The following is a 17,118-nucleotide window of genomic DNA, read 5'->3' on the forward strand; positions in this document are numbered from 1 at the left end:
ACCTTCCAAAAAAAGTCAGGGCTTGTGCTTACCAAGAAATCTAATTAGTCACCCCAGGCAGTGCAGAATTTCCAATTTACTCAAATTTTGAAATGCAAACAAAAAACAAAAGAGAAACTTACATGAACATAGAAGCATGTGTTTACATTAAGCCAGTCTGGGTTGCTCACCAGGCAGCTCTGAGCCGAGAGAAGCAATTGCTTACAGATTTACATATGTAGCTCATTAGAACAGCTAAAATGCCAAGAGGTGGTTCTTGAGAATATGTTCTTAGGCTTGCCATGGTCAATAAACCTTGCAAGAACCTGCAAATGGTTTTCTCCAGCTGAGTTTACATTAGTTCTTAACAGCATCATGATGGCAGTGTTCTCCTTTGTTTCAGTTCAGTCCAGTTCTCAGCAGAAGTGACAGCAGCCAAAGCATCATTACAGCATCTGAGTAACTTTGGAAAAATCTGCTGGTCACTTTTTTTAATCCTTGTGGGATTAAAGAGAGACTGAGGAGATACCACAAAATGCTTACAAATTGGAAATATCTCCCGCACACCAAGCTTCCTTGGTGCAAGGAAGCTCGCACTTGGACTGCTCTTGGGCTGATGAGGTCCTGAATACCTGGCCTTCTAGTGAAGACACACTCAGCATGCACTGAAAGACTCAGATGATGTGCATTTGGACAGTGCCTTTCTTACTCACCTTGTTTAAAATGCCAGCTAATTAAAGTTCAAAACCTCCTTACATACACTGAACTCTGAACAAGCAACTGAATAGTCGCAGATCCATTCTTATTTCATTCCTGGATATATACCTAAGTTAATTAACTGAAACCATGAGAACTCCATCATCCCCCATTGGTGAAATGAAGAGGAGGGTCACACTCACAACTTCTATTATCACCAATGGTAGCTACATATACGTGCTGGGCAAAGAGCAGCTGTCCTCTAATAAGGTGCTAGTCACGACAAATATAATACTGACATGGGACCCACATAATTGTCTTTACAAGCACACTGCAAAGCAAGAATGATTGCAAATGCGAGGAAGCAGGGAAAAAACCCTAACATTCTCCCTGCTTTTTTTTTTTTTTTTTTTAATTTTTTTTAAATTTTTATTTCAATTCACAAAGAACAGCACATTTCTGCAGCAAATATAGCTTACTAAACCAGATGCCTTTTGTTATTATCCTTATGCCTATCTGTGATATTATACAACAGATACCACTTTATCAGTGTCCATAAATAACTTTTATTATGCATCTGAAAAAGCACAGTTTAGCACGATTTAGAAGAACAGACATTTCTTCCAGTTGCTGAGGCCAATAACTTTATTTCTGTACCTACCATTACTACCCCACCACTGGGTTATGACTTTCATTTACAAAAATGAAAGAAAAAACAAAAAAAATGTTGTATGAGACAGTAGGCCCTCTAAATAGTCTGAGAGGTTGCCAGGACTAGAAATAGGCATTATAAGGAATATTGCTGAATACTGCTTCCATCTTCAGTTTGTTGTGGGTTTCCTTCTAGAAGTCCCAAATTTACTGCCAGCTCCACACCCAGGAAAGCCAGTCTGATAAAATCCAAGAGAGTGAACTCTGTTCTCAGGATACACTGAAGCCCGTACCTTATGTTAACACAACCAGTGCCATCATCTGGCTTGTTACCAAGCTGCTGTCACTGCCTGCGACTGCTGCAAGTGTCAAAGAAAATAAAAGCTAACAGGACTCAAGGGCATGAAATGGGCATGGACAAGAACTTAAAAGTAAATTTAAAAGACAGGAAAAAGTTATAACTTATGACAAAAATAGCATCTAAATTCTATATTATAATTTTTTTTCAGTCTAGCCTCTTACTGTTTTGTATTCCTTTAGGTGCTGTTTTAGTTTCTATTAATGTTATTGGTTTTGCCAGTTTGAGCAGTGATGTAATGACATATGACTCCCTCATATTCAGTGGTACTCACAGCACCTTTGTCACTGGTGGCTCAAGAGCACAATGAACAGTATCTTGAGTTTAATGTATTTGTGGCTTTGTGAAGGCAGCAATGACACACAACAGGATTTTTCTCCTTTTGTTTCTGTGCTCTGTAATAGAACACCCTGCCACAAAGACTGTGACCAGAGTATAATGAAAAATGCTAAGCCATTGTCACTCAGGGCAAAAATTTGCAAACTTTACATTTTGTTTAATTATTTAAGGATGGCTTTTCAAAGAGACATGCATTGTTCTAAGGAGGCATCACAACATCTATCTTCCACTCTTCACAAAAGCTTTTTATCTTCAAACAAGAAGAATATACTTGTTGAGGGCCAATTACTAGCCTGTCTATGAAGAAGTTTAAAGGAATTTTTAATTAGTAAATTGACCCATACTGTGAGTCACCTGGAGAGAAATTACATCACTTCCTAAGACAGTTAAGCTTTCTTCCACAAATATTAATCAATACCTTAGATTCAAGACCCTCTAGCTCTTAATACTATCTTGTTCTTGTATACCAATTTAATTCACTACTGCTGCATCACTCAGAGTGACAGTAAATGCTACTCAAGGTGAACAGGGGCAGCCCTCTGACCCTTGTTCTAGGCCTCTAGCATGACTTCCATTCATCCAGAAGAAATGTATCACTCAATTATGTTCTGCTTGAATTCTAAAAAAGAGTTTGACAGTCTATCTAATCTTCTTTAATACAAAGATATCATCAAAAATAAGCAGGTTTAACTGTATAATGAGGTTAATAAAGGTACATGCAGAAGAGAGTTTTGTATATACTATACAGTCAATGAAAAGAGGCAACTGCTTCCAGAAGGTGGTTCAAAACCTACTCATTACGCGTTTGAATGAGATAGCATGAGTCTCTCTCCCACTATCTGCAAATGGTCCTGCATTTTTTGCCTTCTGAAAGGTGATGTAATATAAAAACATGACAGGCATCATAATTTCAACATACCTCTTGGAAATAATAGAATTAACCTTGCATGCTGCTTTCTGTACAAAACTCCACTAATGGTAATTTCTTCATAAGAAGAGAAGGGTGAGGAGGAAACCAGAACACCAATCTGTTATGGTATGAATATAGAATATGACAGACTTTTCTTATTCACATTCACACAACTGGTAACTTGCCAGTTACATGTAACTGGTGACTTGTCACTAGAGATACTGCCTAACATCCCCCCCCCCCAAAAAAAAGGAAAAGGAAAAACATCCCCCCACACACACACACTGCCACCCCAAACTCTAATATTAGAAAGCTATTTCTTCAGAGCATAGGAAAATATGAGATGAATTTATGTCAAACAAATGGGGTTTGTTACTGTTTTCAGCAATCAGTACAATAATCAGCATTTCCTACATGCTTTATGTCATTATGTAGGCAGCAGAGAAGCAAGTTGTCTATAAAGATTCACCTTAATCTGAGCATCAAGTGAGAAATATTTTCAAGGTATCTAGATATACGTGAATGTTTAAGTGGGAATCAGCAGATCTCCAAACTGATAAACATTTCTCATAAGTTATGTATGAATTAAAATAAAGTTTTTATTAAAAATGCATAAGTATGACCTGTGGTGAATAGAACCATTAGCTATGCATGTTTACTCTTTAGTGAACACAGAAATCAGTAATTTTTCTTCTAAATGTCATTTCCATCAGAGGGTTATAGAATGATAAAATGCTTAAATGATTCTCAGATGCCATCCAGCTGGTACATGTACAACTTGGGAGAGGACATAAAATAATGAACTGTGAAATGTTTATTTGCCACAGGGGCAAGAAAATGTCATTTCAACAATTGTACTCATTCTACTTTGCAAGTCAGGTAGCACTCAACAGTCCCTTACTTTCACTTACTGTGATAAAACAAATAAATGAAGACTAATCTGGATGATAATAAACTATCTGACTCTTTAAAGTTATTAAATCTTCAGCACGTTCTTTCTGATTGCACATTTTTTACAATGCTCCCTGTCTTCTTTTGTCCTGTTCGAAGCTTCAGAAAAATCATCTAAACCCCAGAGTGAGCATAAAATGGTTTTATCCATGTGATTTTAGCGTCATATTTTGCAGGATCATAAGGGAGCTTGCACAAAGGCTGATATTGTTTAGTGAAAGCAGGCTCCTTAGTTTCTCTTAGTCAATGAAGACACAAATACCTTTCCCAAACAGCATTTCTCAATCTATAGATCACAGTTGTCCTTAAAAACAAACATTCCTCACTAAAATAACAAATGAAAGTGCAAGAGGAAGGAAAATATAAATAATAAGTACTGCTAATGACTAACATCATACAATAGGTCTGAGGTTTTTCTTCTCTCCCTACTTTAGTTGATTAAGGCACAACTCTAATGGACAGTTTAAGCAAGAAATAACATAAGGCACTCTGACTACCCCCTGATGGACTCCCACTTCTGATTGCAGGGATGCCTAGAGAGAATATTCTCATTTATTCAGACCATCAATACTCTTGTCCTCATCCAAATCTGAAAATACTCACTATTGTTATCCTCCATAAAATGTTATTTAAATTAAATGAAATCCTGTAAAATGTCAAAATTTCTGACGTACTTTTCATAAAACACCACTGGAATCAGCTGTCTCTTTTAGTATTTAACACCTGGGGTAATCTCTTGAGCTCAGTGGGACCATGGGACCAAAACTGAAGTTTGGAGTGCTCCTGTGATACACAAATAGTTCACTGACATCAGCCTCCAAAGAAAACATTGTCTGAATCTCACCAATCCCTAAACTCAGGGGAGCTTCTAAAAATGTCATGCTAAGTGAAACTGGATGTTGACGTCTGTGTCATCAAATGCACCAAAATATTGAGAAGACCCCATAGGGATTTAGATTCATTTCTGGAACAACTCACCAAGTACTTCTTTTCACACCTTCTCTGCTGCACTTTGCACTGCATACATTCTCACGGCCCAGCCTGAGACAGTAGTCACTACCAACTTAAAATATTATGTTTCTGTTTTCAACCACAGTTTTCAACCTTTCTGTTAAATACAAAATGAGATACTTCCATTTATTGAATACAGACTAACTAGAGAGAACATTTGGTGTATTTTCAAAATGATTAATTACTTAGTGCTTTTTGCAAAGCAACACAACAAAAAACAAAAATAAAACCACAACACTACTCATTGTCCAAGGTGCTAGCTCCTGTCTCTGTCAATACAAAATTAATTCCTACCATCACAAATTTCCCCCATGGCTATACAAGAAGAGTAACTTTCCTAGACATTCTAGGTGCCTATAACCAAGAAGTTCATTCAACTTCTCTCAATCTACTTAAAACTTTCCTTCCTACCAAACAGGAGCTTCAAAACACAGTTTTTCAGCTGGTCTTAAATCTTTTACTCCTGAAACTTAATATAACACACTTTGGTTTTGTTTGTTTGTTTGTTTTTTAAGTGCATAACTGGTTACTCATTATTATTATTCATTCACAGTTCTACCAAAAACAAAAAAAAAAAAAAAAAAAAAAACAAAAAAAAAAAAAAAAAAAAAAAAACCCCACAAAAAAAAACACCCCAAACCAAAACAAAAAAAAAACCAAAAAAAACCACCACAACCGTCCCATTCATAGCAAATATCAAGCCACTAAAATTAAATATATAACAGACTGTTACCTCAGACATCCATTCATCACCCCCTTTGAGTTCAAGTTATAAAGGGAAAAAAAAAAAAAAAAAGGTTGGTTATGAGTTATTGGCATTTTATCACAAAAAAACAGAATTAAAAAAACCTTATTTTTCTACCAAGGTCTCACAAACTTAAAAACATTGCTACTTTTTTTTTCTTTTTCATGACAAGAGATGTCAGCTCTCTGAATTCATAATCAAGTTTATGGTTTATCTATTTCCAGTAACACCTTTAAATCGACTCCTTAATGTTATACAATAGCTCTCAAACACACATCTGCTGAAAGTCTGCTATTCACAGACTCTTTCTTTTTCATTGTTAGCAGATCACACATTTTTGGATACAATGAAACTTTCACTTTTCTATCAAATTTGAAACAAAGTAAGAAGCAGGACTTTAAAGAAGGGACAGACACAAGTTGTTGACATAGTCACAACTTCAAAGGCAGCACTTACATTTAAGCACTAGCCAGAACACAGAAACCAATCCTTTCTATTCTTTGCCAATTGATAAAGCTACAGATCCACAGGCTAAGCGCAGTAACAATATCACTATCCATGCTATGTGAAAAGCCCATGTTTTTCATTTTCCTTTTGCTAGCAGAAAATGTAGGAACATGTATATGTCATCAGAATTTTCCATCGCAGACACTTCTGTCCTAAAGCTGCTATAGAAAACCATTGGCAGCAGTGACAATGAAAACCAAGCACACATGCAAAAAGAAAAAAGGAAAAACAAAACAAAACAAAAAACCTGTCCCACAAACCCAGCAATTAAAAGCAAAGTCCCAAGATTTCACTATTGCTTCCCTTAAAAAAAAAAAAAAAAATAATAATAATAATAATCTACATTCACTAGTTATGTAGTTATGTAGTCTTGTAGTCTGGTGAGCTATGGCAAAGTACTCTGGCACTGTGGTTGGTGTAAGACCCTATATTAAAAAAAACATGTTTATTGCATAGTACTTCAGGATAGTTAATCCTAAAGAATATTCACTGTGGTTGCCTCTGCTTTGCTCTGAGTGGGAACTGAGCTCTAATCCAGAAAACTTCACTCTCTCAAAGTCCTGAGACAATTCAACCTCCAAACTGTTAAAAAACGAGATTTCTCCAAGTAAGGATATTCATGATATTAAACTGTATTAAACCTTGTAGCTAGATTTGCAATATAGACTAAACCCTGTCATGATCACCATTTCTGAAGTGCATGAATGAGCATAAGAATGTTTGGCATTCATATTTAAAAAAGGCAAACCTAAACTTTACAGAACCAATCACTAAGGCAGACTTTTTCCCCAAGTGTCATGCTCTGTTCTCTTCAGGCACATATGCTGATTTTTAATAATGCAAGGAAGAATTGGAAGAGTACAAGAAACTCTTCAGTCTTATATGAAGTGTGCAATATAGATTATGGGCATCTCTCGAGACACCTCTTGTCATAGAATTAATATGATAGATCTTTCTTTCCGTACTGGTTTGTATGTAATTCATTTCCTGGGTTCCACCACTTTATCTACAGCAGTTCAAATATGCATCTTCACATCCAATGGGCAATTAAATATGTGTCTATGGACACCAGGATCACAGTTAAGCATAGGCATAGAAATTACCTCCGCTGAAACAGTTTTTGAAACAAAGTATTTTAATTTTCTCTTAATTAGCATTATACATTTGTGGAAAAGTACAGAACGACATTCTATACAAACCATTTGCATTTTGATAATTTTTTTCATTAGCTCAAAAGATTTGGCCTCTTAGCAAACCAACCAAATCTGGATGACTTTTTCGTTCTGCTTGGCCAGCATGACACACTTGGACAGTGGCTTCAGCCAGAACTGGAATGGCTTCAGCCAGAACTGGAACAGGATGAGTTCAGAAAGAGTCACCATGAGGTTGCACATCAGTGTGCTCATAGCCCCAGCTGTGAGGTGTCAGCAAGAGAAAGGAGAGACTACAACCATCATACACTGATGCTTGTGAAAGACACTTGTTTTCAGAGATTCAGGGATATATACATTATAATACACAAATTTTTAGAGCATCAGATCGAGTACCTCTGAATCACTGACCCTTTGCAGATATATATGGCTTGTTTACAAATTTTGTATGGTTTTTAATACTTAGTTGGAATATCTGAACTGCAATACAGTTTACTTGGGGGAAAAAAAAAAAGAAGAAAAGAAAAACAACAGGCAGAACAGGCAAATTTTACAGAAATATTCATATAAATGAATTCAGTAAATTCAGATGGAAACTGAGAGAAGGGAGTGTAAAAGCTGAATTATCCATTATCTAATTAGCCTTGGGAGTACGGCAATCTTTGTCTGATGGTGAGAAACAATAAGGCAATGATTACTAGGGACTTAAAGTTTCCTTATGAAATACTGTCCTTCCTTATCACTGCACTTGGTGGGGAGACCTTCTAAGTTGAAAACATGCTGTACTTTTTATTGTTTTGTCATGCTCCAAGTTTTCCCAAGAAGCAACAATGAGAAAGAAGAAAGTTTGAAACTGGTTTCTGTGAGGCTCTTGAAGACTTCCAGAAAGCAAAATAATCTTGGCAGTTTCACCTTTGCTGCACTTACTATTAAAAAAGACTAAACAAGATATTAGTGCTACTGACGCAAGCTATCAATAGAAAGGGAAATACCCCAAAATAAAGAGGTTTAAAGGACAAAACAAAATAACAGAGAAGTCTTTTATTGCCATCAGGATAGTTACCATATAAATACTAGCAGAGCCCCTGTGCTCAGAGTTCTTTTCAGAAGGGAAAAGAGCAAAAGAGACCAAAAGTAGTATCTTTATATATATATATAAAGAGAGAAATATAACTGATTTTCTATACAGAAGGCAATGCCTTGCTCCTAACATGAGCAAAATTAGTTTTTACTTGCTGCTAATTTTTCTCATTGGCTACAAATGCAGAGGAAAATGAGCTGTCAAAGGTTGTTTTCCATAGTAGAAATGAGAGCACAAACAGAGAGGTATATGTATGTTACTAAGCAGAGAGCAGTGATCAGTATGCCCTTGAGAGAAGAAGCATTCCTTGAGGTTTCTGATAATCTGATGATATACAGTAAGTTGCCTTAACTATGAACACTTAAAATGCATTTATGAAAAGAATTCTGCTTATGCAGGGTCTCTCAAGCTAATGCAGCTCTACTCCTGCACCAGTATTTGAAACAACCCTCTTTTTTACCCATTTTTGACGGCTACATTGTTTATATATGTACAGTATGCAACAGTTTCTCTAATGAACTGCAGTATTCCACAATACTGTTTATTGTACAGTGCCTACAAAGACCAATTACATCACCACACCCTAGCTTTGTAGAGATGGAAGAACATATTTGCATTTAAAAAAAAAAAAAAAAAAAAAAAAAAAAAAGTATACTTCCTACTCAAATATGACCACTTTAAAACTGAATCCCAGGTACCAGTAACACATAGTCTTCAGATTTTAAGTCTTACACCTCTTTTTTTGAAGAATGGTTATCAGTGTGGAAATGCATCCCACATCCATCTCCTCAGGCCAGATAACTACTAGATCCTTTGCTTATGATTTGCATCTGCATTAATGTGGTTGTTAATTCCAGGATGAATCTTGACAGCACTTGCTCCTTTAAGTAGTCTTTACCTAAAAAAGTACTGACAACCGATTAATCACCCATGGGCCTACTGAGGAGAGTTAAATCTCCTTGACTTAAAACTCATAACCTATTCCCATCTGACAATATATGAACATGAAGGAATATGACATGATTTTAATAAAATGCATAGGTTTTTTCCATTTTGTCTTCTTTTTTTCTCATTTAAATGATTACTCCTGCTTTTAACCTATCTAAATGTCATGACACAGGCTAAGTGTGATTCAGAAGTTTGCGTTGCTGTTAGCACATCCTTTTCTTGCTCAACAAAAATTTTCAAGTTAGCTTTCAGTTTATGATTCTTTAAAAATTTCCTTAAGCTACTCCAGAAAGCAGTATTTATTTAAAAAAAAAAAAAAAAAGTTTATTTGACCTTTTATTTTACAATCATTTCTAGGAAGCTTCATGTAGAAAGTAATGCTACAGTTCTTCATTAGCTTACCTGCTCATCCACCTGCTGATACATTCACATAGGACATTTCTGTTGATGTTTTTGTGAGTTCTGCATGTATTTTTTGTCACCATGAGTTAGCAAATATGCTTTCCTTCACAGACTTTCCAAAAAACAACAATTTAACACATTTAATTTAGCACACTCTATAGTCATCATGACCTTCTGGTTGTTAAATGCATTAAAAAAAAAAAAAAAAAAAAAAGGCTCTGTAAAAGGTACTATTTAAACCACTTTTTGTCCTTTTTGGAGGAAAAAAAGAAAAAAAAGTACGCCTCTGAAACTTAAATGGATCTGAAGAACTTCAGTCATTATTTTTATGTTTCCAAATTGCTGGAAAAGGCTACATTCCTACCATTCCACTCAAGATTCACTCTACTATTACTACTATTCAATATTCTTTTTTAGATAATATATATGAATAAATCATGTCTGATAAGATACATCCAGTTATAAAGAATTAAATAACTTAGGTGGGGAACAGTATATACAAATAAAATGTTTTCCAGAACACAAAAGGATTAAGGGTTGATGACAACTGATAAAAAGATCACAGGCATTTAGAATTTCTGATCTGCTAACATGTCTTTCTTTCTTATGTACTGTTTCACTGATTTGGTTCCTGAAATCTATTATTTTTCTTCTCCTGTAGTTGTCCTAGTACCTGCCTGGAGGAAAGAAATTGGCAACAATGCTGGTTGCTACTGACACTGACTTACTTTCTCAGCAAAACTATTCAGTAAGAGGTAGAGGGATGGAATAACGTGAAATATTTCTTTTCTGCCAAAAGGTTAACTGCTTAACAAAGGTGCATCCAGCACCTGTTCTGCCAGCACATGAACATTCAATATAGTGAGAATAAGAAATGGGTCATATTCCATTGATAGGTCTTTATCGGTATAGCACTGCATCCAAATCCACAGGAATTCTTACATCATGTATCTGATTTCACAACAATAAAATAACCCATGTATGCAATACAGGAAGGGATATGAGTTTCTTAACTTTAACACCAGTCTCTTTCGAAGTGCCACAATGCAATTGCACAGCCTAACCATCTTGCTAAGCAGATCTATTTTTAGGCATCTTCTCTGTTATTGTATCATAGTGCCTACTTTTTAAACTCAGTCTAGTTTCGCTGGTAGCTGAGCTTACAAGTGCTGCCACATGTCTCCTCCAAAGGTAAATATAAATATATGGTTGAGTTCTGTAGCAACATAATGATACAGTGTCAAAATACACTGGACAACAAATCTGAAAGAAAACAAACAAACAAAAAAAATACACATCCGCGGAACAGCTCAGGCGTGACAACTTCACAGAGACACACACCTGTACGGCAAACTGTTTGCAAGCTGCGCATCACCCCTGACACGCGTCTCTGCCTTACACAGGGCCAGTCAAAGGAAACCAGGTACCAACTTGACTCAACGCCTGGGAGAACTGCCCGAGTTTATTAACTCCGCCGAGCGCCCACCGCAGCCCGCCTGACAGAGCCCCGCCGAACTACCTGTAACACAGCCCCTATTTCCCACCCTCCCGCCTCGCTCGGATCCCCACCTCGGCCCCTCCGGCCCTTCCTCGCCCAACGCGCGGCCGCTGCCTTCGCACCCTGCCCCCTCCCCGGGCCCCCACTCCGGGCGGCGGGGGAGCCGCCCCACCGCCCCCTCCTTCCTTCCCTCCCTCCCTCCCTCCTCCGCGGGCCGCCCCCGCCGCCACTCACCAGCTGCGCGCCGCACACGGCCACCAGCGTGCACCGGCCGCTGCAATAGCCCATGGCTCCCGGCACCCCGCGCCGCCGTCCCGCGCCGCGCCCACTCAGGCGGCGGGAGAGCACCGCCCGGCCGCCGCCCGGCTCCCGCCTGCCGCCGGCGCGCCCCAGCCCGGGACCCGCATGGGGGCGCGCCCGCCGCCCGCCCGCCCGCCCTCAGCCGCGGCCGCAGCGCCCGCCGCCTCGGCGGTCGCGGGCAGCGGGGCCGGCCGCCCCCGCGGAGGGCGGCAGCGCCGGGGGGAGGGCGGCGGCAGGTGCCTGCAGGAGCAGCCGCGCTCTGCCGCGCAGCCCCAGAGGCATCTGGGCTTCAAAGTTTGCCCCCTCAACTCCGCTCGCAAACCATCCGGGCTCGCAGCCGTCTGCGGCGGGGGGAGGCGGGGGGAGGAGGGGAGAAGGGAGGGAGGGACGGACGGACGGGGAGGCGAGGCAGGCGGCGGCGCTAAGCTCGGTTCACGCTCGCGGAGCGGCTTCCCTCCTGCCCACGGCATATCTGCTCCCCCGCCCGCCTTCCTCCTCCTCCCGGTAGGGCTCAGGCAGCCTCAGCTGCGGGAACCCTTCCCTCGGGGGCTCCCTCGCAGGAGGGCGCGGAGAGGCGGCGCAGCGGCGGGGCCGCCTCCGCTTTGTCTGCGCGGGCGCGGCGAGCGCGGCTGCACCTTCCCGGGCGCCTTTGTCTCGGCGGGACGCCTCTCCGCGCCCACCCCGCGCGGGGCTCACTCGCTCCGCACGGCGCACGGCGCCGCGCCCCGCCGGAGGGGCCGTGCCTGCGCGGCGGCGGGGCCCGGCCCGGCCCGCGGTCACGGCAGGGCAGGGGAGCGGGGCCCGGCCGCGGGCGCGGAGCGGAGCTGGCGCGGCCGCAGCCCCGCGGTGCCGCGCGCTGCTGCCGCCTGGCGGGCCGCGGGTGGCGGTGCAGGGAAAGCCGGCCCGGCCGCGCTTCCTCCGCCGCCGCCGGCACCGGGGAGAGCTCCCCGGGAGCGCCGGGAACACGCCGAGCCTCACCTGCCCGCCGCACCGGTGTCGTTCCCACCCTGAGCAGAGGGCGCAGGCGGAGGCAGATCAGAAGAGTCTGACCTGGAAGACTGGGAGAGATCCGAGGCAGAGGCCAGGAGCTGGAGGGTGAGGGCAGGAGAAGAAGGACAGGACCGGACCAATTTAGGGGAAAAAAAAAAAAAAAAAAGAAAAAAATGGTGTTAGGGAACTGGTTCTTGTCACCATTATGAAGAGGAACGTTTGCACCTAGTGACTTGATCCGGCTTTCCTCTGCTGTTAAATACATTCAGAATACATCAAGCTGGTGTGAAATTTTGTGTCAGGATCTGGTGTGTCAATCAGCCTTCAAAGGCTGTTAATTGCTGTGTCATCGGCAACCACCTTGACATTGCATTTGGACCAGGTCACTCTTACTGAGCTGCCCATTAACAGAAGTAGTTTTATTGGTGACGTCAACGATTATGAACTGGAAGAACACCACTGGGTTTCCTGAGCACATGTAGATATTTGATTGCATCACAAATACCCAGTAAAACTGGAAGCTCTCTGGCAGCTTAGAACCCCATGTAGTTTGTTCTGACTTCATAAACAAGTTTGTCAAAATAGTTGGCAAACCATCAAATGATCAGTTACCACTCCTAAAATTCTTAAAATGTAATGAGTACTCCACAAAGAAGCAAAACGCTGAAAAGTGACAGTGTTTGTCCTCTGCTCCTTAAGTACATTCTTCTGATTGTCAACTTCTGCGCTGTCAGACACACAGTATGGACCAGTCAAATCGCTGGTCACGAGCAGTACCGAACACAGCAAACATATTCACTTCAGGATCCAAGGAGGCAATACTAGGGATAGCCATAGCTGAGAACAAATAAAGCTGTGGAACAGCTGAGGCTCAGAAAGCAGAGATATCCAGGAAGTGGCAGGGAATAGTTCAGGTACCTCTGAACTCAAACAGTCGTTCTTGACTCCTTCAGCTTATCGTGCTTATACTTACAGGGTCACAGAATGGGTAGAGTTGGAAGGGAATACTGTGGGTCATCTGGTCCAACCTCCCTGCTCAAGCAGGGTCATCCTGTAGCACATGGCAGTGGCAAGAACAGTGTATCTCATTATCTGAGATTGGGAGCTGGGAAGATAACAGAAAGGGCAACCTGTACTCATTTGGATTCTTGTGAGGAAGCAAATGGTTCTCCTTCTGTGCCCATACCTATCTGGTTGTTCATTACAGTGGGAGGTTTCCTAAGGAAAACATGGACAGTAGTGAAAGGGTTCCAAATGACAATCTCTGTGGACTCCAACAGCTTCCCAAAGCTGTTGATCCTTTTTCTTCTCAACACATTCTCCTATAGCTTTGCATTGTAGAAAGAATCTCAACTTGTTTGCCTTCTCCTAAGTACTTTGAAAGTAAATATGTCTATTTCTATGCTGTTATTCACTTCACCTTGGTCTGTGGCTTATCTATCCACACAAACTTCCTTTCTCCATGTCACTTTTATCTGTTTAATCTCTTTTATGAGGAGGACTTGAAGTGAGCCACAGGACTGAGCTTTCGTTGGGTCAAATGCTCAGGTCAGGACCTTTTTGAGTCCAGTCTAATCCTGTTCTTGGGGCCCTGCAGCTTCAGCATGCAGCAAAATCAGCTGTGTACGCACAGCAATACTGGGTTTTTTTGGTTCCTAGTTAGACTTAACAAAAGGCCTATTGTGTGTGCTCAGTGAGTAATTTCCAAATGTTCATAACTTTTTCAAAACAAAACCAATTTTCTTTGAAGGCCGGCTGTGCAGTGCTCTTCACTGAAGGTTATTCCATGCAAAACATTAACTTGTAGGTTACAGTGGTTTCTCCAGTTGATTTGTGATCATAAAGAGGCAAAAAAACCCAAAGAAAACAAAAACAAACAAACAAAAAAAACCACACTCAAAAACAACCACCAGATAAAAATAGTTTTTCCCTGTTTCCCTTCAGTTTTCTCAGTCAAGTGCAATTTTATTCCTATTTCTCTAACTCATTTCTGGGAGGACATCAGTTCCAAAATCTGTGACTGTCACTAATGACTGGATACAGATTCATTTTACACTTCCTGTTATAGGAGCTCATTGCTAGTGCCTGTACACCCAGGATGTCTGTTCTTTGGAGCTGAGAGGGAAACACACCTTTCAGCAGCATAATGGTGAAAGCCTGTGTCCCCTAGAGTGCCTTCCCTGTGATTTGACAGGACTTACTAACTGGTTTTAAGCCTAACCCTAGCCTGCCCCTTCCCTGAGCCTGGGGGAGCACCTGGGGAAAAGGGGAGCCCAAGGAGGGCTGCAGCTGCCAGCCTGCTGCATCAAACCAGCAACCACAGGGGAGAACAAGGACTTGTGAGAAGAAGCCACAGGCCAAACAGACTGGCAGGAAGGGCCACTAGCGGCTTACGGACCATAGCTTCTGTATCCCTTTCCTCTAATAAAACTTTTATGTGAAATCCGTTAAGCCAGCGCAGTGTGGGTTCAGCGGCGCGTTGTCCCAAGCAGTCCAGCCGTGTAGGAACTGGCTACTGCTAGCACCAGCTCCCCAGGCAGTCCCAGGTGCCAGTAAATCAGCATGGGCTCCTACCTACTGCATCCATTCTCATATCAAACCAGTGTGAAAATGCTTTATAGTTGATAATGCTGTCCTCAACAGTAAAGGGAAAATACTGTTTCAATTTAACCAACACCTTGTTAACGGAGCAGACTTTGCTGTGTCACATGCATGTTGATTTTCTGGGGAAAGAATCAATTAGGGGGAAAAAAATAAGTGATTAAAACATAATACAAAATTATTGCAGGCTTAAGCACCCTGCAATAAAAATTCTATTCAAATCTCTAGGACTATAGCAGTATTAAACAATTTTTTTGAACATCATCTCTACCATGAGATTGAGTGTCAGGTACTTTTTTTTACCTCCTGCAGGATTTCAAGACTTGATTGCCCAAATGACAGTTTACTTATTTTACTGTCACATACTTTTGTGAAATGCCATAACAAGTTGATTACAGGTTTCACATTTTGCATAGTGACAAAATCATCTGTCATATAATAGTCTGATGCCTGAAAACCATTTAACTATGAAGCAGTTGCTACTGAAAATAATGATATTTGAAACATTAAGTGGGTTTAAATGTGTACATTTTCTAAGTAAGTCTTTGTTTTAACTGAATGAGAAGAGTAGTGTTATCCCTTTCAGGCATGAATTTAAGACTTGTAAAAGTCACTAGACAACAACTAGCCAGAGGCTGAGATAAATTGAGAGGGGCATGATTTCATGAATGAAATGAAAAATAGAAACGGGAAGCCTAGTGATACGTCATAGCCTGATCCACAAAGATGAAAAAGCCCTTGGTTCCTATTTCCAAAACTTGTTATTTGTACCAACCTGTGCTGGAGATCTGAGGCCCTGTCATACACTCTGGCTACTGGAAAGAGAAACAGTCTCCCTTTCCCTTATGGAGATAAATATTGGGTCACTGGAACTGGTGAGAAGAAAAGAGTAAGATTTTACTTTCTTCTTCAACAATATCCATGAGATGTAAGTAATAATAGTAATAAGGATAATCCATTCATTTGATGTATTCCATTTCTTGACTGATCCTAAGTGACTAGATTTTGGAAATAATGTGATGTGTCATTTCTGCTTAGCAATGCTAACCAGTAAGGGAATTTTTCTGGGCATTTTATTAATGGCAATGAGTGTATGAAGTAATGGTAGTAGCAATCTCACTTCTCATGTGCAGGCCAGGGATGAGCCAGTTTTCAAAATGTAAAGGAATAGGATGGGGAAGCTCAGCAAGCTGTTAGATTGAAGAAGAGAATTATGTGTCCCTGGCATATACTGACTTCGTAGACAACACAGCCATCAAATGCCTGCCATTATGAATGCTGGTAGAAAATTATAGTGAATTATACATGAGGATGAATGCTGAACCTGTCTGGAGGGGTGCTACACCCAGGTTCTCAGCTGACCTCTTGCAGTGGGCTGCAGCACAGGGTATGACCAGAGATCAGCAGAGTAGTGTCCGAGGGTGTCTGACCTTCCTGGCCCACCAGCTGCAGCACACCACAAGTGGCAAAAACCCTGCTCTGGGGCCACCGATCAATGGCAGCCAAGTGCTGTCACTACATCCTTGTTTCTGAGTTTGATTTCCACCCAGGCTTGAGAGACATTAAGAATGCAATAGCTTTGGCTTTTTCAGGCTGCTCCACCTTCTGTGGGAGAATGGGAAAAATAGGAATTGGAGGGGAGGAGGATTTCCTTGCCACGTTGTCTTGCTTCACAAAGGAGCGTGGTTAACAAAATTGTCAAACTGAAAGCTTATCATTGCTCTCTGCGGACACAGTTTGTGCTTAACTAGTGCTGTAATGTTCTGTGCGCTTATTAGTCTTTTTTTTGGGGGGGGGGAGGGGAAGAGTCTAATAATGCTATCACTACTTTGTTTTTAGTCAATATTTTCTCACTTGTGGACATTAAAGCATTGTATAGGTAATTTAATATTATTGATCCTACATTTCAGTAGATCTGCATACAGAGATTTGAAACACTTCATATGTTAGGTACTTTGGACATCCACACAGTAGATTTTTCTTATCTGTCTCCTATAGAC

At 41.1% G+C, this 17,118-nt stretch overlaps 1 protein-coding gene across 4 annotated transcripts in view; it reads right to left on the minus strand.

Moving 5' to 3' along the window:
* Positions 1-11,569, minus strand: part of NKAIN2 (sodium/potassium transporting ATPase interacting 2) — a 541,992-nt gene extending 530,423 nt beyond the window's left edge. For all 4 annotated transcript variants that reach the window (XM_040060587.1, XM_040060586.1, XM_058420062.1 and 1 more), the window contains exon 1: positions 11,462-11,569. In XM_040060587.1, coding sequence (XP_039916521.1) covers positions 11,462-11,515 — 54 coding nt within the window. In that variant the 5' untranslated portion in view covers positions 11,516-11,569. The remainder of the gene's footprint in view (positions 1-11,461) is intronic.
* Positions 11,570-17,118: the final 5,549 nt, after the last annotated feature.

This window comes from Hirundo rustica, chromosome 3 (assembly GCF_015227805.2).
Source record: "Hirundo rustica isolate bHirRus1 chromosome 3, bHirRus1.pri.v3, whole genome shotgun sequence".
Lineage (NCBI taxonomy): Eukaryota > Metazoa > Chordata > Aves > Passeriformes > Hirundinidae > Hirundo > Hirundo rustica.